Source organism: Phocoena sinus, chromosome 2 (genome assembly GCF_008692025.1).
Source record: "Phocoena sinus isolate mPhoSin1 chromosome 2, mPhoSin1.pri, whole genome shotgun sequence".
In the NCBI taxonomy this organism is placed as follows: Eukaryota; Metazoa; Chordata; class Mammalia; order Artiodactyla; family Phocoenidae; genus Phocoena; species Phocoena sinus.
The window spans coordinates 54,574,097-54,598,179 of record NC_045764.1 but is presented as its reverse complement, the minus strand read 5'-3'; the positions used below and the strand labels follow the sequence as shown (position 1 = coordinate 54,598,179).

Genomic DNA, 24,083 nt, shown 5'->3' with positions numbered 1-24,083 from the left:
GTATATGTTAATGCAACACCTACTACAGGACGAACTCAAGTACATGTGATATAAGACAGCAGAACGCCCCTTCCAGGCAAAGGCTAAGCCAATATCTTCTGTTCACTGTGTCCCTAAGGAGGGTGGCAGAGACGCTCACTGCCCCTCTCCACTCTCACAGGCTTTTGGGGCATAAATTCTCAGTTAGTGATGGGGAATTGTTCAGGAGGCATGGGAACTAATAATAATAACCAATGCTGCAAAATGCAATGTGATATCCTAAATTGACTCCAGGAACAGAAAAAGCACATCAGTGGAAAGATTAGTAGAATCCGAATGACGTCTGGAGTTTTGTTTGAGACAAAGTACCAAAGTTGGTTTCTCAGGTTTTTTTTTTTTTCTTTTTTGCGGTACACGGGCCTCTCACTGTTGGGGCCTCTCCTGTTGTGGAGCACAGGCTCCGGACGCACAGGCTCAGCGGCCATGGCTCACGGGCCCAGCCGCTCCGCGGCACGTGGGATCTTCCCGGACCGGGGCACGAATCCGTGTCCCCTGCATCGGCAGGCGGACTCCCAACCACTGCGCCACCAGGGAAGCCCGGTTTCTCAGTTTTGACAACGTACCAGAGAAATGTAATACGCTCACATTAAGACACACTGGGTGAGGGACACATGGGAACTCTCTGTACTATTTTTTGAAACTTGTCTGTAAACCTTAAAATTATTCTGAAATAAAAATGTAGGTTTAAGACAGGAATAAAGACGCAAACTTAATAGAGAATGGACTTGAGGATACGGGGAGGGGGAAGGGTAAGCTGGCACAAAGTGAGAGAGTGGCATGGACATATATACACTACCAAACGCAAAATAGATGGCTCGTGGGAAGCAGCCGCATAGCACAGGGAGATCAGCTCGGTGCTTTGTGACCACCTAGACGAGCAGGATAGGGAGAGTGGGAGGGAGGGAGACGCAAGAGGGAAGAGATATGGGGATATATGTATGTGTAACTGATTCACTTTGTTAATAAAGCAGAAACTAACACACCATTGTAAAGCAATTATACTCCAATAAAGATGTTTAAAAAAAATGTAGGTTATTTTAAGAAGTAATTGAGTGGAGGGGGGTGGTGGGATGAATTGGGAGACTGGGATTGACATATACATACTATTGATACTATATATGAAATACATAACTAATGAGAACCTACTATATAGCACAGGGAACTCTAGTCAATGCTCTGTAGTGACCTAAATGGGAAAGAAATGCAAAAAAGAGTGGATATATGTATACGTAGAGTCAATTCACTTTGCTGTACAGTAGAAACTGGGAAGGAAATCCAAAAAAGAGTGTATATGTATACGTATAGCTGATTCACTTTGCTGTACAGTAGGAACTAACACAACATTGTAAAGCAACTACACTCCAATAAAAATTAATTTTAAAAAAAAGAAGTAATTGAGTGGAAAAGCAAAACAGAACCAATGATTGAAAAACCGACCCCTCAGAGCCTAAAAAATCTTAAGAATAGCAAAGGAGAATTTTAACGTGAAAAGCACCCAATAAAAGATCCTTTAGATAAGTTGGGTGGGGAAACAAAAGGCAACACATTTGTCAGATGAACCTGTGCTCCTCCCAGGTGCAGAATTTGTGGGAAGTTCTTAGCAGACTATGATGACTCAAAGTTCTTATCAGAAAAGTAAAGCAATTGTCATATGGAACTTAGTACTGTTACCTGCAGAACTATTATCATTGTCAAAAACGAATAAACTGCAGCTGTGACTGGGGATAAAGAGGTGCCGTCAGACTCAGGGACATCAAATAATGATTTCTTCTCTTGATAGCGCTGCACCCATAGTCCATGTCCTGTAGCAAAGATCAAAGAGGAACGTCATTCACCTGACACAAGTACATCGGGTTTTATGAGCCCGCCTGGCCACCTAAGAAAGCAAAAGCCCACGGTATTGTTGGCACTACAATCAGAGCACTGGAAGGAAGGCCCCGGGACTTGGATTCTGCCTCAACCCCGGCCTTTTCCATCGTTGGTACTGAATAGCACCACTGGTCATAACACAGGAATTGGATGTGTGCTGGTAGCTGCCAATGAGAAACCCCAGAAAGGAATTTCCCAATGCCTCACTAAACACCAGTCTCGATAGGCTCTGAATACTGCCTGTAATTGTCCCTGCTTAGAGATTCAAAATTCACATCTCACAGACTCTGAAAAGCCAACAGCAACACACGTTATTTCATCAGCTGAGCCCCACACCTAAATGATGACAGAGCCCTTTTCATGCCCCGTATACCAGTGCCTTTTACCACTGAGTTCCAAGACCATGTCACACCTGTCTGGTGTGTGATGGCAGCTGAGCGGGACACGGTGAAGGTCGTTTACCTGGAGGTCCACGCGCTTCCCTGCCAGGCACTCCCAAAGCAGCATGCCGGTTTGGAGACCACCAGAAGCTGGGGGCGCCAGACTCTGCACACAGCCTAACTGCTAGCCCCTTCTTGGGACCCAAATAATGTTTTCCCTCTTCTCACAGAGTCCCTAATAGTAGCATTTGTGCTTCTACTGCTCTGATTCCTGTTATCACCAGGTTAGTATCACTCTTTCCACTGGAATCATTACAGGAGGCATGGTTAAGCCGTTCTTCCACCCCAGAAGACGCCAATTCGAAAAACACTAGTTTGCGGAGCTCATTCATCGAAACGTCTCAACGTGGCCTTGCCAATGCAAACATCCCCTGAGTCCAAGCCAGTGACAAATGTGTGTTAATTAGAGCACTGGGTCAGAAGGAGACAGAGACAGCCCAGCAGGGGCCCCCGGCAGCCGTCCAGCAGTGCCCACTCATCGTGACCTCTGAGGAGACTTACCGACGGCCGAAAACAGAGACATACAAACGAGGAGGAGGACACACCAGAGCACGTCGCAGTTCATCTGCCTCTCCAGCCGGCTGCGCTTGTAGCGGGGCCCGCTGTTGTTCAGCAGAGCCTTGGTCTCATGTCCTGCAGGGGAGGCGGTGAGTCAGTGCCCAGCAGGAAAGGGACGGGTTACGCTGACTCCATGGATTGGAAAAGGGTGCTGCCATCCAATGATCCATATGGGATAAGTTCAGTCAGAAAAGTAGGCTCTACAATTAATCTCAACTATGTAACCACCACGGGGAAATGCAGAGAAAGAAATAGGCTAACATGCTAAGAACACTTCTGGTCCAGATATTATGAGACATTTTGCGTCCATCTATTTTCCTGGTTTTCTACAATGGGTTTATGCTACTTTGATAATCAGGAAAAAACCAAAACAACCAGGAGCAATGTCCAGGAATAGCCAGCCCACCATGCTGAGCCAATGCCATCACAGACGGCAGGTGACACGCAGCACCTACCTGCGTAGATGACGATGCCCACGACGGCTTCTGTGTTTCGGATGGTGCAGCCTCGAAGCAGCAGGTTTTCTTTGTAGAGCCCAGACTTTTTCCCGTTTTTGTGTATGCTGTCATGGAACAGTTGGCATGTGTCACGTGGGTGCTTACATGGCCTCACAGCTCAAGCAGCACCACTCTGGGAAGGAAGGCCTAGACCCGGGGCTGGGGAGGGGAGGGTTGGAGGGTCTCAGTGGACCTTTGCAAGAGCTGAGATGGGGCTGGCACTCACCAGTAACTGGGCTTCTAGAAGCCCCTCCAGAGCCTGATGTTTGTTCGTTTACTTTGCCCACGGGCTTTGTGAAATAAGAAATATATGATTTTGTCTCTGCCCCCGGTTCCTGACACAGGGCTCCTGACACCTTTGTAAATAGAAGTCCTAGGATAATCTTTTGTTCTAACATTTAGTCTTTGACTCCAGTTCCTGGCACAGAGCTCCTAAAATTCTTTTAATTTCCTAAGTGATCAGAGCACTAGGAACATCTCTTGTTCTAACATTTGGTCTTCGAGACCGGCTGTTCCTGACACACAGGACTGAGCCTGTCACCTGTGGGATCTGACGCTCTCCCCAGGAAGATAGCATCAGAATTGAGTTAGACTGTGGGACACCCAGCTTCGTGTGGGAAAAACCCACACATCAGAATTGGTACCAGGACCATTGTAGGCTTCATGCCACAAGGTCTGGCCACAGCTAGAGAGGGCAGAGTTGGGAACTGGGGGACCGAGTTGGAAAGCTGGCCCAGGAAGGCCCTGCCAGGTAATCTCTGCCCATGTCCTGATCATCACAGAGAACACTTCTCCTCACCAGTACCTCATGTTGTCACAAGGGTACAAATATTTCTCTAGAAAAGGGGATCATATTGATTTCAGCAATATTTCCTACATTCTGTTTTTCTTATTAAAAGTCACACAATTACTAGAAATATTAACAGGTTAAATCTGAAATGTGGTAAACTCCATGATACAATTTTATACATTTGGTTTCACTGCTATTTAGATTCAGAGAATATCCCACGTTTAAGCAACTGCTTTTCAAACTCATCCTCTTGACCTACTAATGGCAGCCGCACCCTCACCCCTGTTGGTCAGGAGTGTGCTAGGGCCACACTGGGGTGGATGAGGTCCTGGGAGCCTGATGAATAGGTCACAAGGGGAGGCCCTGGAGGCTTTCAGAACTAGAGCAGGGGCCCAGCCTAACCTCCATCAATCAGGCAGTGCCACCTGCCTTCCAAGAAGCCACCTTCTCACACCCTAGGTGGACAGCCCTACCCAGCCCTCCCACACACACCCACAGCCCAAACTCCTTCTCTGAAGTCACCAAGGATCCCTGCAGGTGTCATCCCTCCCACCAGCTCCTAGCAGTGCCCACTGACCAGGGAGCAGAGCTAGTTTAGAGAGGTACAAGGTCAGAAGAAGCCGTTAAGGGTTCCAGTAAAACAGCACTTCCTGCCACTTCCGGACCCTGGTCACCTGCATGAGGGATGGGGTTGCCTCTCAACCTAAGACACAATCTGTATTCTTCACAACCAGGGAAATCAATATATTTTATGGTGAAGAAAAGAAGCTAAACAATAAAGAAAAGGCCAAAACACCATGCTGGGGGGACACATTTCCTGCAAGCCTGTTATTTACCAACATGGCACTGGTTCTTCTGCAGAACTCATGCAAAGGAACGTGCAGGAGGAGGGCCAATCAACACTGTGTGATGCCCTCTCCCTCCCTCCCACCTTGTGGCAATTCCAGAATAAAGTTCGGCTTTAAAAAGAGATTCAAGACTGGAAACCTCAGTGCCAGCTAAAGCGTCAAGAGGTCCGAGTGCATGAGATGTTACACACAAAACCCAGCTCCCGAGTCAGGAGTGAGAGAATGCCCACCGCCACGGTTCTCTCCACAACAGCCGCGCATGGAAACCATTTCTCGGGACAGCAGTCAAGAATGAACCATCTAAATCAAACCAGTCATGCTTATTCAGAACAAGAGATGAACTCAACAGAAACAAGAAAAGGTATTACATTAAGCTTCCTTTGATGTGACCTACACCTTTCAGTAACTACTGTGCTTTCTAATCAGACCAAGCCAGACTAGAACTGATCACAGCAGGTGTATCGGCCTGTTTAAAGCCCCCGGCGGCATACAAATGGCAATGGGGGCTGTGCTCTGAGTGAGTCTCCCTGCATCAGAAGGGGAGGAAGGCTGGAGAACGGCGTCACCCTAAAGGTGCTTGGCAGTGCAAGTGCTGCCTTGGTCTCCTAAGGGGGAAAGTCCCTGCCAAGGCCGAATAGGCCCAGGACCCAGCAGGCATGAGGCTTGACTCCAGGAAGACGTGCAAGAGAATATGAGCCCATCACACTGCCCTCAGCACCCACCTCTGTCTTATGGCTTGACATGTGTCCCCCCTAGAATTCATATGTTGATGTCCTAACCCCAGTATCTCAGAATGTGACTGCACTTGGAGTTAGGTCTTTAAAGAGGTAATTAAGTTAAAATAAGGTCATATGGATGGGCCCTAACCCCATATGACTGCTGTCTCTGTTAGAAAAGATTTGGACACAGAGACAGACAAGCACAGAGGTTAAGATGATGTGAGGGCACAGGGAGAAGGTGGCTGTCTGCAAGCTAAGGAGAGGGGCCTCAGGAGACACCAGTCCTGCTGACACCTGGATCTTGCTTCCACCCTCCAGAATTGTGAGACAATGCATTTCTGTTGTTTAAGCTGCGGGGTCTGTGTCAGCCCAAGCAAACGGATACATCCCTTAACATTTAATCTGAGCCACGTACAAGAGCTCCTTTAGTTCAAGTCCCCATTGTTTGACTCATCCAAACAATCTCTTCCAAATCGAAACTGTCCAAAAGTGCCCTGGGAAATACCACATGCAGGACATGACAGGGCTCAGCTAATAAACTCCTGCCTGGCTGTTCTTTCTCAAGAGAGGCTGTGTTTCCTGATGGGCTTGCATGTCAGTACTGTCCTTCTAAGTCCCAGCACTCGGAGGTGCTGGGGAGAATCAACCATCTGTCCAGACACAGGTGCAAGGTGCCATGGTTGTGATGCAAGAGAAGGGGGACCTTAGACAGCAACCTGCAGCCGCCCCTCCCTAGGTCACATCACCTCTAGCACCCAGACCTGGGTCTCTTCTCTGCTCCATTGCTGGCCAAAGCTCCACCAATGACTGGTCACACATGGACCAGCTCCCTTGCTGCCATTGTTGACTCCCCTCCTTATTTTTATATCCACACAGACATCAGTTTTCGATTTTGCCCCCTTCGCTAGCTATTCCTTTTTATTTTTTAGTATCTTTATTGGAGTACATTTGCTTTACAATGTTGTATTAGTTTCTATTGTACAACAAAGTGAATAAGCTATATGGATACACATATCCCCATGTCCCCTCCCTGTTGAGCCTCCTACCCACCCTCCCTATCCAACCCCTCTAGCTCATCACAAAGCATCGAGCTGATCTCCCCGAGCTGTGCAGCAGCTTCCCACTAGCCATTTATATATGGTAGTGTATATATGTCAATGCTACTCTCTCACTTCGTCTCAGCTTCCCTTTCCCCACCATGCCCTCAAGACCATTCTCCACATCTACGTCTTTATTCCTGCCCTGGCACTAGGCTCGTCAGTACCGTTTTTTATATTCCATATCTGTGCATTAGCATCCGGTATTTCTTTTTCACTTTCTGACTTACTTCTCTCGGTATGACACTCTAGGTCCATCCATGTCATTACAAATAACTCAATTCCATTCCTTTTTAGGGCTGAGTAATATTCCATTGTATATATGTGTAACATCTTCTTTATCCATTCATTTGTCGATGGACACTTAGGTTGCTTCCATGTCCTGACTATTGTAAACACAGCTGCAACGAATATTGTGGTACATGACTCTTTTTGAATTATGGTTTTCTCAGGGAATACACTGAGTAGTGGGATTGCTGGGTCATATGGTAGTTCTATTTTCAGTTTAAGGAACCTCCATACTGTTCTCCATAGTGACTGTATCAATTTGCATTCCCACCAGCAGTGCAGAAGGGTTCCCTTTCCTCCACACCCTCTCCAGCATTTATTGTTTGTAGATTTTTTGATAATGGCCATTCTGACTGGTGATACCTCTTTGTAGTTTTGATTTTCATTTTTCTAATGATTAGTGATGTTGAGCATCTTTTCATATGTTTGTTGGCAATTTGTATGTCTTCTTTGGAAAAATGTCTGTTTAGGTCTGCCACCCATTTTTGCATTGGGATGTTTGTTATTTTGATAATTACCTGCATGAGCTGCTTTTATATTTTGGAGATTAATCTTTTGTCAGTTGCTTCATTTGCAAATATTGTCTCCTTTTCTAGGGGTTGTCTTTTTATCTTGTTTATGGTTTCCTTTGCTGTGCAAAAGCTTTTAAGTTTCATCAGGTCCCATTTGCTTATTTTTTATTTTATTTCCATTACTCTAGGAGGTGGGTCAAAAAAGGTCTTGCTGTGATTTATGTCATAGAGTGCTGTGCCTATGTTTTCTTCAAAGAGTTTTATAGTGTCTGGCCTTACATTTAGGTCTTTAATCCATTTTGAGTTTATTTTTGTGTATGGTGTTAGGAAGTGTTCTAATTTCACTCTTTTACATGTAGCTGTCCAGTTTTCCTGGCATCACTTATTGAAGAGGCTATCTTTTCTCCATTGTATATTCTTGCCTCTTTTGTCAAAGATATGGTGACCACAAGTGTATGGGTTTATCTCTGGGCTTTCTATCCTGTTCCATTGATCTATATTTCTGTTTTTGTGCCAGTACCATACTGTCTTGATTACTGTAGCTTTGTAATATAGTCTGAAGTCTGGGAGCCTGATCCCTGCAGCTCAGTTTTTCTTTCTCAAGATTGCTTTGGCTATTCAGGGTCTTTTGTGTTTCCATACAAATTGTGAAATTGCTTGTTCTAGTTCTATGAAAAATGCCAGTGGTAGTTTGATAGGGATTGCATTGAATCTGTAGATTGCTTTGGGTAGTAGAGTCATTTTCACAATGTTGATTCTTCCAATCCAAGAACATGGTATATCTCTCCATCTATTTGTATCATCTTTAATTTCCTTCATCAGTGTCTTATAATTTTCTGCATACAGGTCTTTTGCCTCCTTAGGTAGGTTTATTCCTAGATATTTTATTCTTTTTGTTGCAATGGTAAATAGGAGTGTTTTCTTAATTTCACTTTCAGATTTTCCATCATTATTATAGAGGAATGCAAGAGATTTCTGTGCATTAATTTTGTATCCTGCTACTTTACCAAATTCATTGATTAGCTCTAGTAGCTTTCTGGTAGCATCTTTAGGATTCTCTATGTATAGTATCATGTCATCTGCAAACAGTGACAGTTATACTTCTTTTCTGATTTGGATTCCTTTTATTTCTTTTCCTTCTCTGATTGCTGTGGGTAAAACTTCCAAAACTATGTTGAATAATAGTGGTGAGAGTGGACATCCTTGTCTTGTTCCTGATCTTAGAGAAATAGTTTCAGTTTTTCACCATTGAGAATGATGTTGGCTGTGGGTTTGTTGTATATGGCCTTCATTATGCTGAGGTAGGTTCCCTCTATGCCCACCTTCTGGAGAGTTTTTATCATTAATGGGCATTGAATTTTGTCAAAAGCTTTTTCTGCATCTATTGAGATGATCACATGGTTTTTATCCTTCACTTTGTTAATATGGTGCATCACACTGATTGATTTGCATATATTGAACAATCCTTGTATTCCTGGGATAAACACCACTTGATCATGGTGTATGATCCTTTTAATGTACTGTTGGATTCTGTTTGCTAGTATTTTGTTGAGGATGTTCATCAGTGATATTGGCCTGTGATTTTCTTTTTTTTTACATGTTTGTCTAGTTTTGTTATCAGGGTGATGGTGGTCTCATAGAATGAGTTTGGGAGTGTCCCTCCCTCTGCTATATTGTAAGAGTTTGAGAAGGATAGTGTTAACTCTTCTCTAAATGTTTGATAGAATTCTCCTGTGAAGCCATCGGGCCCTGGGCTTTTGTTTGGTGGAAGAGTTTTAATCACAGTTTCAATTTTAGTGCTTGTGATTTGTCTGTTCAAGTTTTCTATTTCTTCCTGGTTCAGTCTTGGCAAGTTGTGCCTTTCTAAGAATTTGTCCATTTCTTCCAGGTTGTCCATTTTATTGACATATAGTTGCCTGTAGTAGTCTCTCATGATCCTTTGTATTTCTGCAGTGTCAGGTGTACTTCTTTTTCATTTCTAATTCTTTTGATTTGAATCTTCTCCCTTTTTTTCCTGATGAGTCTGGCTAATGGTTTATCAATTTTCTTTACACCTTCTCAAAGAACCAGCTTTTAGTTTTATTGATCTTTGCTATTGTTTCCCTCATTTCTTTTTCATTTATTTCTGATCTGATCTTTTTGATTTCTTTCCTTGTGCTAACTTTGGGGTTTTTTTGTCCTTCTTTTTCTAATTGCTTTAGGTATAAGGTTAGGTTGTTTATTTGAGATGTTTCTTGTTTCTTGAGGTAGAATTATATTGCTATAAACTTCCCTCTTAGAACTGCTTTTGCTGTACCCCATAGATTTTGGGTCGTGTTTTCATTGTCATTTGTTTCTAGGTATTTTTGATTTCCTCTTTGATTTCTTCAGGGATCTCTTGGTTATTTAGTAGCATATTGTTTAGCCTCCATGTGTTTGTACTTTTTACAGTTTTTTTCTTGTAATTGATATCTAGTCTCATAGCATTGTGGCTGGGAAAGATACTTGATATGATTTCAGTTTTCTTAAGTTTACTGAGGCTTGATTTGTGATCCAAGATGTGATTTATCCTGGAGAATGTTCCATGTGCACTTGAGTAGAAAGCATATTCTGTTGTTTCTGGATGCAATGTCCCATAAATATCAATTCAGTCCATCTAGTCTAATGTGTCATTTAAAGCTTGTGTTTCCTTATTTATTTTCTGTTTGGATGATTTGTCCATTGGTGTAAGTGGAGTGTTAAAGTCACCTACTATTATTGTGTTATTGTTAATTTCCCCTTTTATGGCTGTTAGCATTTGCCTTATGTTGAGGTGCTCCTATGTTGGGTGCATAGATATTTACAAATATTATATCTTCTGGATTGATCCCTTGATCATTATATAGTTTCCTTCCTTGTGTCTTGTAATAGTCTTTATTTTAAAGTCTATTTTTTCTTATATGAGTATTGCTACTCCGTCTTTCTTTTGATTTCCATTTTCATGGAGTATCTTTTTCCATCTCTTCACTTTCAGTCCGTATGTGTTCCTAGGTCTGAAGTGGGTCTCTTGTAGACAGCATATATACAGGTCTTGTTTGTATCCATTCAGCCAGTCTGTGTCTTTTGGTTGGCGCATTTAATCCATTTACATTTAAGGTAATTATTGATATGTATGTTCCTATTGCCATTTTCTTAATTGTTTGGGGTTTGTTTTTGTAAGTCTTTTCCTTCTCTTGTGTTTCCTGCCTAGTGAAGTTCCTTTAGCATTCACTGTAAAGCTGGTTTGGTGGTGCTGAATTCTCTTAACTTTTGCTTGTCTGTAAAGCTTTGATTTCTCCATCGAATCTGAATGAGATCCTTGCTGGGTAGAGTAATCTTGATGTACGTTTTTCCCTTTCATCACTTTAAATGTATTGTGCCACTCTCTTCTGGCCTGTAGAGTTTCTGCTGAAAGATCAGCTGTTAATCTTATGCAGATTCCCTTTATGTTATTTTTTGCTTTTCCCTTGCTGTTTTTAATAATTTTCTTTGTGTTTAACTTTTGTTAGTTTGATTAATATATGTCTTGGCATGTTTCTCCTTGGGTTTATCCTGTATGGGACTCTCTCCGCTTCCTGGGCTTGATTGACTATTTCCTTTCCCATTTGGGGGATGTTTTCAACTACAATCTCTTTAAATATTTTCTCAGCCCGTTTCTTTTTTCTTCTTCTTCTGGGATGACTATAATTCCAATGTTGGTGCGCTTAATGTTGTCCCAGAGGTCTCTGAGACTGTCCTCCATTTTTTTCATTCTTTTTTCTTTATTCAGCTCTGCAACAGTTATTTCCACTCTCTGTCTTCCAGCTCACTTATCCGTTCTTCTGCCTCAATTATTCTGCTATAGATTCCTTCTACTATATTTTAAATTTCGGTTATTGTGTTGCTCATTACTGTTTGTTTGATCTTTAGTTCTTCTAGGTCCTTGTTAAACGTTTCTTGTATTTTCTCTATTTCCAAGATTTTGGATCATCTTTAGTATTATTACTCTGAATTCTTTTTCAGGTAGTTTGCCTATTTCCTCTTCATTTATTTGGTCTTGTGGGTTTTTATCTTCTCCTTTGCCTGTAAGATATTTCTCTGTCTTCTCATTTTGTCTAATTTACAGCATTTGGTCCTTTCCTTTCCCTAGGCTGCAGGGTCATAGTTCCTCTTGCTTCTGTTCTCTGCCCCCATTGGTGGCATTGGTCCAGTGTCTTGTATAGGCTTCCTGATGGGAGGGGTTGGTGCCTACATTCTGGTGGGTGGAGCTGAGCCATTTTCCTCTGATGAGCAGGGCCACATCAGGTGGTGTGTTTCAGAGTGTCTGTGACCTTAGCATGACTTTAGGTAGTCTGTGTGCTAATAGGTGGGTTTGTGTTCCTGTCTTGTTTGTTGTTTGGTGTGAGGCGTCCTGCACTGGGAGCTGCTGGCTGTTGGGTGGAGCCGGGTCTGGATTCAGATAGAGGCCTCCAGGAGAGCTCTCGGTGATTAGTCTTCCCTGGGGCTGGGAATTCTTTAGTGGTCCAGCATCCTGGACTTGGTGCTCCCCCCACCAGAGTCTCAGGCCTGATTTCTGGTCAAGGGGCCAAACCCTGCAAGTTGCTCATCCCAGCAATAAAGATCATCAAAAAAGAAAAAAAGAGACTAACAAAACCCCAAATGGTAAAAAGTAAAATAAAAAAAACAGAAACAAGGAAACACACACACACACACACACACACACACACACACACACACAAAACAAAAACAGAACCATATAAATCAAAAAGCAAGAGAACAACCAGACAAACAAAAGAACCCAAGAATGAAATCCACCAATTAAGAAGAAAGCTGACAAAAACACAAAACCAAAAAACAAAATCAAAGCAGAGTGCCAATGGAAGAATGAAGCAAAGAAACAAATCAATGAAAATGATAAAAAAAAAAAGAGAAAAAGAGAAAGGAGAAAGACAGAACAAAAGAAAGGCAACATAGAAACAGAAATTTTAAAAAAAGAAAATAGAAAATATATTTAAAAAATGACAAACAAAACCCCAGAGAAATGGTAAAAACAAAATCAATCAAACAAAAACAGAGACAAGGAAACACATATGTAAAAAAAACAAAAACAGAGCCAAATAAAACAAAAAGCAAGAGAATAACCAGACAAATAGAAGAACTCAAAAACGAAATCCAACAATTAGGATTAGAACCAACAGAAACACATAACCTAAAAACAAAACCAAAGCAATGTGCCTACTGAAGAATAAAGCAAGGAAACAGAACAAACTGATAAAAATGATTTCAAAAAATAGGATTAAAAAATAGGATAAAATAAAATAAAAAAGGAAAAATCACAGGACAACAGAAAAGCAAAGTAGAAATGGAAATATATTTTTAAAAAAGAAAAAATATATTAAAGAAGAAAAAATAAGAACACAGAATCAAAGAAAAGCAAAGTAAAAATATAAAAATAAACGTTATAAAACATGCAGACCCCAAGAAACCAAAAAAAACTAAAACACCACCACCAAACAAAAAGAGAAAGAAAAAAAAACAAAAAAAAACCCCCAACAACAACAAAAGCTAGAACCAACAACAGAATGAATCAAAACAAATAGAATTAATAGTAATAATTATGTTTCCCTGGGGTCTCCGCTGTAAGTGTCCTTGCACACACCATGAACCACAGCCCACCTCCGCCTCCCCAGGAGCCTCTCCTCTGCCTCTGGGCTGGTCTCTTGACCTGCTGTGGGTGCTCTGGGGACCACTCAGACTCTGATCTGGCCTGATTCCTGCATGTGCTGTCCCCAAAGTCCACAGCTGCCAGAGCTAGACCGTTTTCATTTGTGGGAACACTCATTGCCTACTCAGGTATTCCACAGACACAGGGACTACCTAGCTGATTGTGGGGATTTAATCTTTAGCTTGTACAGCTGATAGAAAGATTTTTGACCTTTTTCCTTAGCCACCCTGTCCCTGGGGTTCAGCTTTGGTTTTATCCCCACCTCTGTGTGAGGTCCACCCACAGTAGTCCAGTCCTGAGGCTGCCTTCAAGCTCTTGGGTCAGTCCCTGTGAGGACCAGGCACAGAGGTGGTATGACTACTTGGATCGCAGAGCCCTGGCAGCGCCAAATGCACAAAAAAGCCAGCAGTCACGGGTGCAAGAGATATGGCCATAGTGAGGGCTTTCTCTGGTGCCCAGCTACAGGCGCGTGAGGGCCAGCTCTGAGTGTGTTTCTTTTATTGTCGTCGGCAGGCTCTGTCGTGTGGGGAGAGAGAGGCTACAACAGTGGCTCCTGCCCCTGCGTGTGACTCAGTAGAAGTGCCCTGTTTCCATGGCAGTCCGGTCTTCCACCGTAGGCATTTCCTGCTGTGGATTTCCTCCATTCCATCCCTTCAGTCCATCGCCCCACAGCCAACAGCAGTTCTCGCTCTGGGTCTGTTCTCCAATCCCCACACACCAGCTCCCAGCCCCCCTGCACACCCGTGAACGGACGTACAGACTGTCTATTTCTCACTCTGTCCCGTCTGCCACAGATTGGCCACTTCACCCTCTTCCAACAGCCTCAAATGCATCCCTTCTGTCCCAATCGAATTCCCCATCAGAGAGGGGGCTTCCCCGTTGGAGAGGGGGTTTCTCCGAATTTGGGAATCTCTCCTCTTCTTCAGCTCCCCCACCCCAGGATGCAGGTCCCGTTCAGCTTCCTCTCCTCCTCCTTCTCCCTTCTTTTTTTCTGTCCTACACGGTTATGCAGGGACCTTTATAGTCCTTTCTGGTGTCCAAGGTCTTCTGCTAGTTCTCCGCAGGTGTTCTGTGAAAACTGTTGCATCTATAGGTGTATTCCTGACGCATCTGTGGAGAGAGATGAACTCCACGTCCTCGTACTCCTCCGCCATCTTGAATCCGCTACTCACTGGCTATTTCTTTAATCCACCTTCTTCTCACACTCTCTGTGCATCACTGCCCTAATTCAGGCTTCCAAATTTCCCTACTGCAGCCTTCGATGCACCCCTTGTGGCTTGGATGCCACCAGCCTTGGCCCTTCCTGTCCATTTCTCACCCAGGCACCGATCGATGTTTCAGGGTGCAGGTTTGAGTGCTGTGTTCTCCTGGGAGCATCCTGCAGGATCTCTGACTTCCTCTGGCACACACGGCCACTCTGCACCCTGGGCGGGCCCATCCTGTGCAGGTTCTTGGCCCCAGCCACCCATGCTGCACGTCCTGTTACCCACGCTGCCTGTTGGCCCAGCGCGTCCTGCCTTGGGGAGCTTGGCCTGCTACCCTGGGCTCACATTTTACAGCCCTCAGGAAGATGTTTTGCTAACACTAAGCTCCCCAGACCCCACAGCCAGGAGACTCTGTGGTATTTTGTGCTTCCCTCTCTCTGCTTGTAAAGATGGGCTCCTCACATATTCTTCCATCCTGTACCCCATGCCCACCCCAGTCCCTGGCAAATGCTGAGGCTGCCTGGCCCTTAGCTTTGGGGTGGTCCAGCCCATGGGGATGTCAGAAGGAAACCAGAGGCGTGGACAGAGGCGAGGGAGGATGGGAGCGTGTCTCGGCTCCTCCTAGGAGAGAGTGCTGGGCTGGTTGTGTCCCTCAACCAAGGTGGTGAGCCTCCCAGGCGGCCCCTGGACATGAGTCCCCAGGGACCACTCCCCTCACCCCCCCAGGACCACTGGGCCTCATGGTGACCACAGCTCAGCTGCTCCTAACCCTTGTGGCTGCCTTAAGCCCTAGCCCCTCCTGCAGAAATGGACCCTTGGCTAATAGCCTCACACATTCAAATTTGAGCATCTGATCTGTTTCCAGAAGGGATCCGACTGACACAGGTAGAGAGGATGGAAGGAGAGATAACCGCTTCTCTACTGCCGAGTCCTAGGCATTATTTTCTTTAAAATAAGAGTTGCTCAGGTTTCTGTTTATCTGTGTAAGTACAGAAATGACCCGACTGTGTTTTGTGCCAATGTTAGATTTTCTTGAGATGTAAATATCAGTTAAAGGTGCTAAGGTAAAATGAAAATATTCTGATTTTAGAGTCTGGCTGATGCAGTTACAATTCATCTCAAAGCCTGGTCCTTGGGAGTGAGGACATTTTGGATATAAACCCACACAGAGCTCCATCCAGATGCTGGGCTGAGGGGCTGGGGTAACTGCCAGGGTGTCCTGGGGTGACCACAGTCTTGGAGCATGCCATCTGCCTGGGGGGGGGGTGATGCCCCAACAAGCACACCCTGGGCTCTGCATGGCAGCCAGTGTCCTGAAGCCTCATGTGGTCAAGCAGGCTCTGTGGCCCACGGGGAGGGACCCCAGAACCTGCTCCATGGAGGACTTAGGATAAGAAATGGAGCTGGCTTTACAGCTGGAAATGGAATTTCATATCAGATGATGAAACCAACCAACCTCTTTGCTTTATTTATTCTTTAGGAGTAAGTGAAAATGTTTGATTGACTGGTGGCTTCAAAGCCCATATCGTCCTGCCCTGGAGTTGCTGAGCAACCTAAGCAGGGTGCCCTGAGCAGCCAGAGCCCCCATCCACAGCGGCTCTCTGGGCTGCCAGGGCCCAGGGCAGCTGAAGAGGTGGGGAACGATGTTATTTCCAGCTCCTGTCTCTGAGGATTTCATAAGTGCTTAACTACAGGGATTGCATTAAAAACTAGTGGCATTAAAGTGCACTTGAATAATGATGCATCTGACACTCTTATTTTAACAGCTTGAGCTATATTTCATATACCATGCAACTCACCCATTTAAGGTGTACAGTTCAGGGTTTTTTATATTCACAGCCTTGTGCAGTGCTCCCCACCAGCTAATGTGAGAATGTTTTCATCAGAAAGAAACCCTGTACCCACTGGCAGTCACTCCCCATTCCCATCCCACCCCCCAACTGTGGCAAACCACGAATCCACTTTTTGCCTCTAAAGATATTCTTACTGTGGACATTTCACACCAATGCGACCACACAGCATGGCTGACACCACCCTCTTGCACGAAGTGCTCTGATTCACGTTGTGTCTTTCACTCCATTCAATGTCAGCCACTGTTCTCTCCAGAATTAGGAGGAAGCCGGGGCTTGGAAACACAGGATAACTTTCCTAAGGCCACTTGCCCAGGGGAGGGGAAGAGCTGGAATTCAGACTTGGGACTTCTTGGTACGACCCCAAGCAAGCTTAGTTCTCCAGCTGCAAACAGCTAAGGTTTCCAGTTTGGATGGACTGGTCCAAATAAGAGTGAAATCTGATGGCCTGTCCAGTGGCCTATAGTCCTGGGTTCTCCAGTGTGAGTGAGGCTACAGGGCGGCAGCTGAGTTTAGGCTGAAGGAAAGCCACCAGGAGCAGACAGTGAGAGCCAGCAAACCAGGGAACTGGCTCAGCAGCTGGTCTACCCCCTGGGTCTAAATCTCAGCTCTACCACCCAGGTTAGCCCCACCCCTGAGCATCAGGACCAGTAGCGGGGCTGGGGACTCCTCCCTTCCTTCTGCCTAGAGGCAGGACTCAGGACCTGGGGTGACCAGGCCCCTCCCAGAGGCTCTGCTCACCTGCCCTCCCCTCTCCTCCCCTCAGCACTCTTCCTGGAGACTTCAGCCCGAGTCACGGAGGGAAGAGCTTTTAACACACTGCCACCAACACCCAACCTCCAGAGCTCCTGGCTGGACAGGCCTAGCTGGGAGAGGGGCCTGTCTGCACCCTGACAATCTTGTAGCAAATCCCAAATATCACCTGGTAGAGAGAGCAAGTCACAAACGTATGGAGGTTTAGGCATGCAGAGGCCTGAACTGGCCGGGCTCTATAGCATGAGTCTCAGGGCAGGTTGGCTTGCTGTGAAAAGTAAGAGAAAGCATGACAAGGCTGGACCAGAGTGGGAAGAGGTGTCACCTGGGGAGAGTTGCCCTTCTTGCCTTTCTTGGGCAACGTGCCAGCGAGAAGGATGCATGCTGGGAACACTTGCTGGCAGCATCTCTCTGAGCGGCCAAAGTCAGCCTAGCCGGCCATAGGCACAGTGCTATCCTCTTGAGGCCGTCTTCCCAAGAAAGAGGCAGCTGGGGCACCAAGTCAGCTGAGGGCCAGCTTGGAGGCAATGCAGGGGCTGCAGGTGGGCGAGGGGCCAAGGGACACCCCTTTCCCGGATCACTGAATCCCTTTGCATGGAGGTCCCCATGAAGATCTCCAGCCTGGCCTTCTGTTATTTTCTCTCTTCCTAACAAGTGTCCCTCTTCTTTTTTGGAGGTTTTCATCTCTGGCCCTGTCCCTCCTTTTCAAACCACATTTCTAGAAAGAGTGGTTGAAAGTACAATTCCTCTTCCATCTCCTATAATCTGGGCTCTACTCCAACAGTGCGGCCCTCCCCTTTCCCAGGTTCCTGTGGAGTCCAGCATCTGGCAGACCTCCTTCCTAAATGTCCCTCTGGGCCTCCTCCACTGGGCGTTGCCTTTGGAACCACATCCCCAAGGGATCCTGCTCCTGCCTGTTGGGATTGCTTTGTCTTCATTCCTTTTCTCTCTTGCCTTCTGTCCCATGTTGGTCTGGTGTCTCTCCGTCCTCAAACACAACCTCTAGACAGAGGTTCCCCAAACCTGTGTCTTTAGCGCCTACTCCCCTGAATTCCTATCACATAGACTTTTTTTCTGTCACTCCACCGAATGCACTCGCCAGCTCCTCAAATGCAATGAATCCCAAACCCCATCTCTCCTCCATCTATAGCTCCCCATGATCCACACATAGTAGACAAACCATCCTCCCAGCCTCCTCTTCCACTGTATCCCCCTCCCCAGGGAACATTTGAGTTCTCGCCTTTGCCTCCCTCCTGACCTGTCTCTCTCCCTGCTCTATAGTATGATAGTAATAATATATTACTATATAGTAATTTGGTCAAAGAAATGTTAACAACGGCAGCAATGACCATAATAGTAGCCAACGTTTATTAAGCACCCACCCTTCTGAAAGCTTTCCATGTATTAAATTGACAAAGCTTTGCACCCATGACACAAGGGGGCTCCTGGATTCTCCCCATTATACAGATGAGTAATGTTCAGTAGTTTGCCAGAGCTATCTTGCTGGAAAGCGTGGGCTCCAGAGCCTGCCAGCCTCAGCACTAAGCCAGACTTGGTCAATACCCTTGTTTAACACAGAGGTAGCTCCCAAGGGCAGGACCAAGAGCTGCTGACTTGGGGCTAAACCCCCTGCAGCGCTAATCCAAGTCTTGGGCAGGCAACAAGAGTGTGAGGAGTGGTCTGAGAACAGGGCTCCAGAGGCCCCACAGAGCAGGAGAGCACAGGCCAGGGTATAGTCAGGAGAAGGAGGTCTAGCTTTTTCCTTTGGGAGAGTTGGCACCAAAAAATTACCCCATCAGCAAGAATGTCGACAGAACATTCTCCCTAGAGGCTGCCTCCACCTCCTTCACAGTAGTCATTTCAGGGTCTGTGGATCCAGCATCTGCTCTGTTCTGCCCGCCTGACCCGGGAGATTTGGGGTGGTGCAGAGGACGGTGCCACGTGTGTGAAGCCCAGGGGGGCCACAGGGGCTGAGAAACCCACAGCAGACCAGTTTCGGACGGACAGCTGAGTATCTTCCCCCAAATTTTACAGATGACATTTTAGTATTTTTCTAATGAGTTTTTACTCTCCTTTAACTGGTTCCTTTAAGGGGTGATCTAACACTTTCAAGTTCTAGTCGATCCTCAGACAAGTACCCGCAATTTCAGCAGGTGACAGGCAGTATCTGGCCCTTCGCTGTTCACACTTTTCATTCACTGACTCTCCCCCTGCCCCGCAACATGATGGGAAGCCTGCCGCGTGCTGGGCAAAGGAAACATTGCTGGACATGTCAGCAAAGCAGAAGACTTGACCTCACACCAAAAGCTCTCAGCAGTGGAGCCCCTCCAGGAGCAGAGCGCCTGTGTTACCTGTGTGTCCTAGGCACCCACGCTGCACCTGGACCGCTAAGCAGCATCCTGGTCAGCTGGCCCTCAGAGCCGGACAGCCGTGGGAGGTCCCAATTCTCCAGGTCACACCTGTGGCCCCCAGGCTCATGCCCACACAGCTGGATCCCTCTGTGGGGGGGCACCCCCACTGCCCCCAACAGGCTCCACAACTCCACGCTACACCCTGTTCTCTCCCTCCTCCCTTTTCCCCACACTGCCCAGCCAAGTCGTGCACAACTATTAACACGATTATGGTAATTTCCAACTGTTCACAGAAGCAGAGATACCAGTCCATACTTCCCATGTACCCCCAGCCCAGCTTCAACAAGGACCAACAGATGGCCAATCCAATGTCATTCATCTACCTTTCTTGTCTCTCTGTTTTGGAGCAAGGAGCTGGACAAGTTAACATGCTCTAGGACTTCTTATTTCGTTTACTGTCTCTCTAACTAGAGTGAAATAAACATGAAGGCAGAAATTTCTTTTCTATTCAGTTCACTGTGTTATCCCCAGAGCCTTGAAAAGAGCCTAGCACACAGTAGGTGCTCAGCAAATACTTGTTCAATGGCTGAGTGCATGAATGAAGGAATGAACTTCCAGGCAGGCTCCTCCTGCCTGGGGCCTGTGCTTACATTTATGGGGCCACATGTAGTCAACCTTTTTTCCCACGTCCCCACCTTCTCTGGCTGCTAGAGGGAGGGGATCTGACAAACTTCTACTGCTGACAGGCTCTTACCAAGCAGCCCCATGAGCTCAGGTGCAGGGCAACATTCCTCAAAGGCTGCACCAAGTGGCAAAGAATATATATATATATATATATATATATATATATATAGTACTATATATATATATATATATATATGTATACTATATAGTATACAAAGTGGACCATTGAACAACACGGGTTTGAGCTGTGCAGTTCCATTTATTCACAGGTTTTTTTCAATAAACACAGTACTACACCATCCGAGACTGGCTGAATCCATGGATGCAGAATCGCACATCCAGAGGGCAGACTATCAGGGCTTGAGCATCCATGGATTCTGGTATCCCTGGCAGGTCCCGGAACCAATCCCCCATCGACACTGACCATGTGAATTTTCAACTGGGTGGGGGTTGGCATCCCCCAACCCGTGTTGCTCAAGGGTTGACCACATATGTACATGTAGTCTGTCAAACAGAAGGGGAAGCCCAGGCAGAGGTCTGATACTCACATGCACCCACGAAACCTAGTCAGGTCGTTGTTGGGCTTCTCACACTCGATTACGCTGGTGAACGTCAAAGGATTGAATTCGGAGACCTAAAATAATAGCACATACACATTAGAGAGATCTGAGCTCAGCCTGTCCATCTAAAAGGCACTTGCTTCTCTGTCTCCCACCCACAGCAGGAACATTCCATGAAGAAGGACTCTGCCTTGTAACCTGTGCAGAGTCTCTCTCTCTCTCACACACACACATACCCCACACAGAGCACTTGGCCTGTGCATCTTTGTTTTTACAGTGAATGACAGTGAGCCCATAGAACTGTAGCTCTAATGCAAATTAAGCACATATGGTATAAGAGGGAAGCCACTAGTGACGGGAAGAAACGCGTGAGTTTCTTGAGACAGACCAGCACCTTCCAACTTTCTACACAGATTTAGAGAAGCAGATTCCATCTGGAAAATAGGAACTTAGAATAAAAATATCACTTCCTCAATGTGCGCTAAAAATTCTTCACAGATATTTGGGGAAAAACAGTTAAATAATCAATGTGTCAGCCACCAATTTCTTTATTATTCTGCTTGATGAAAAAATGACAGCTCACCACAAAGAAAGTCCTTCACTTAGAATTTGGCACTGATAGATGAAGCAAGTCCTGGCTCGAGTGGAGAAATGAGGAGTGGGGAGAGGGAAGGGGCGAGAGGAGGGGGGTGGTAGGGAGGGAGGAGAGAAATACCGGGAATATGTCTTTAGTGTAAATAACTGAGTACATTTATGGGTTTTTAAAAATCAGCTTACTTTGATCAGGCTGGCCACTCTCTTTTCTCCATGAGTGTCACACGTGGTTAAAAAAAAAAAAAAAAAAAAAAAAGGACTTGTCTTTCCTCATGCAAGCATAGTGTCACAAAAAAAGTGCAACTGGGGCTTCCCTGGTGGCGCAGTGGTTGAGAGTCCGCCTGCCGATGCAGGGGACACGGGTTCGTGCCCCGGTCCGAGAAGATCCCACATGCCGCAGAGCGGCTGGGCCCGTGAGCCATGGCCGCTGAGCCTCCGCGTCCGGAGCCTGTGCTCCGCAACAGGAGAGGCCACAACAGTGAGAGGCCCGCGTACCGCAAAAAAAAAAAAGAAGTGCAACTGGTTAAAAATCAAAGGAATACCGTAAACATTGTTGATACCCACCCAGATAACTATTACTCCAGCGAAACAATGCCCTCCCTGGGACAGGATACGGCTGTAAAGGCAATGACTCAAAAGTCTGTCCTGACTGTTTTCCCGTATAGCATGTACATTAAAAGAACTCACTACATAGTAGTAGCTCAATTCAACAGCTGAAAGGAAAGTGCCATTTTAAAAGGCTCTTCCTGAAGTTTCATTAGCCATCGGCCCCTCTCTCCGTGGACTGAAATGGCCTCTGGCTCTGTTCCAGAGTAAGGCTATGCTTGGAGAAGTGGTGTTTATTTCAAGCCTTGTGCTTCTCTTGAAGCCAGTTGGCTGACTTTTCCAGAGCAGACATCTGCAGATACAGTGCCCAGGATGGCCATGAAGGGAGGGAGTTCTGCAGCACACCAGGGTTATTCTTGGCAGACAGGGAGGGTAGGCTTAAAATACTCTGTCTCTGTTTATGATTCTTTCTCTCTAAGAAAAATGTAATGTGCATGGCTCAGAAATGGTAGAACATTCTGTCTCTGGGGCTTCAGAGCTGCATTTGTAATGTTCTACTAATAACCATGTGCCTTTGGGGAATGTGCATCCCCAGGGCATGGGGTGCCTGGCCTCCTCTGCTTTGTCTGGAACTGGGGAGGATTTTTAGAGCTGGAGGGATTTTTAGAGACCGTTATGGGTTAAACTGTGTCTCCTTACGCCACCCCCAGAATCCATACATTGAAGTCCTAAACCCCAGTACCTCAGAATGTGACTGTATTTGGACATAGGGTCTTTTCAAAGATAATTAAGGTAAAATGTGATCATCAAGGTTAGCCCTCATACAATCTGCTTGGTGTACTTATAAGAAGAGGGAATTTGGACACAGACACAAACTGAGGGAAGACTGTGAAAAGAAAAAGGGAAGAGACACCCATCTACAAGCCAAGGAGAGGGGTTTCAAAGAGAGCAGCCCTGTGGACACCCTGACCTTGGACTCTGCAGCCTCCAGCACTGTGAGAAAATAAATTTGTTGTTTGGGCCACTCCTAGCCCTAACAAACTAATACAGAGACCATCTCTGAGTTTCCCATTTAAAAAGGGTTTCATGTCCAGAGCACACCCTTTGGATGAGAAAATTCTACTTACCTTGATTGTTTCCAAAGTAATTGGCAATCTCTTAATAACCCCATTTAAGAAATATATTTATTCATCACTCCATCCAATCATCTACCCATCTCCTTCATGCCAAACTGGCCTCAAGGTAGTGCCCAAGTCATCCAACAGCCAACCTTCTATTGACCTGGTACCGGAGCATGGACAGAAGGTCCAGTCTACCCTTCCATCCCAAGCATGCTAAATCCATTTTTTGAAAAAGCAGACAAAAAGTTGGGGAAGATGAAAGAGTTCTGGAGATGGATGGTGGTGACTGTTGCACAAGAATGTGAATGTACTTAATGTCACAGAACTGTACATTTAAAAAAAAGTTAAAATGGGGAATTCCCTGGTTGTCCAGTGGTTAGGACTCCACACTTTCTCTCTGTGCTTTCACTGGCAAGGGCCCAGGTTCAATCCCTGGCCAGGGAACTAAGATCCTGCAAGTCACACAGCGTGCCAAAAAAGGAAAAGAAAAGAAAAGAAAAGAAAAGTTCAAAGCAATAAAGAGACTCTATCTAAAAAAAAAAAACAACAAAAAAGGGTTAAAATTGTAACTTTTGTTGTTATGTGTATTTTACCACAAAAAAAAGTTTAAAGAAAACAAATATAAACAATCATTGACAATTGACTGTGAAGAAACAGATGAATCATCAAGTAGCACCTAGCTCAGAGATCCAGGAATTTCAGCACAAATACAGAGAGCCTCACGCTTAACTCACCCGAGGGCACCTCTGTACCGATATCTATATCATAATCATCAATTACAGCTACAATGGTTTATAGGTCACCTACTGCTAGGCATTTTGCTAAGTGGTGTTCACCACCGCCGAATGAGGTTGGTTTTCAAACTACCTTTAATGTGGGGTAATTAAGGACCATGCCCAAGGTCAAGCGACCTTGGAGCAAGTGAGGGAAGCTCCTTGGCCTCTCAGACATCCAGCTCAGCCGCCGACCTCACCAAGACTATCTTGCATTATCTTTTCGATAACGTATGTATAAGCCAGAAAGTGTACAACTGATTCCACAGAAATTACCAAAGAAACAAA

At 45.6% G+C, this 24,083-nt stretch overlaps 1 protein-coding gene across 1 annotated transcript in view; it reads right to left on the bottom strand.

Annotated features, from left to right (window-relative positions):
• The window catches only part of ATP10A (ATPase phospholipid transporting 10A (putative)), a 176,257-nt gene that overhangs the window by 41,012 nt on the left and 111,162 nt on the right, over nucleotides 1-24,083 (bottom strand). Inside the window, 4 exon segments of the mRNA XM_032622097.1 lie at nucleotides 1,711-1,841; nucleotides 2,850-2,981; nucleotides 3,362-3,468; nucleotides 20,750-20,835. Coding sequence (XP_032477988.1) covers nucleotides 1,711-1,841; nucleotides 2,850-2,981; nucleotides 3,362-3,468; nucleotides 20,750-20,835 — 456 coding nt within the window.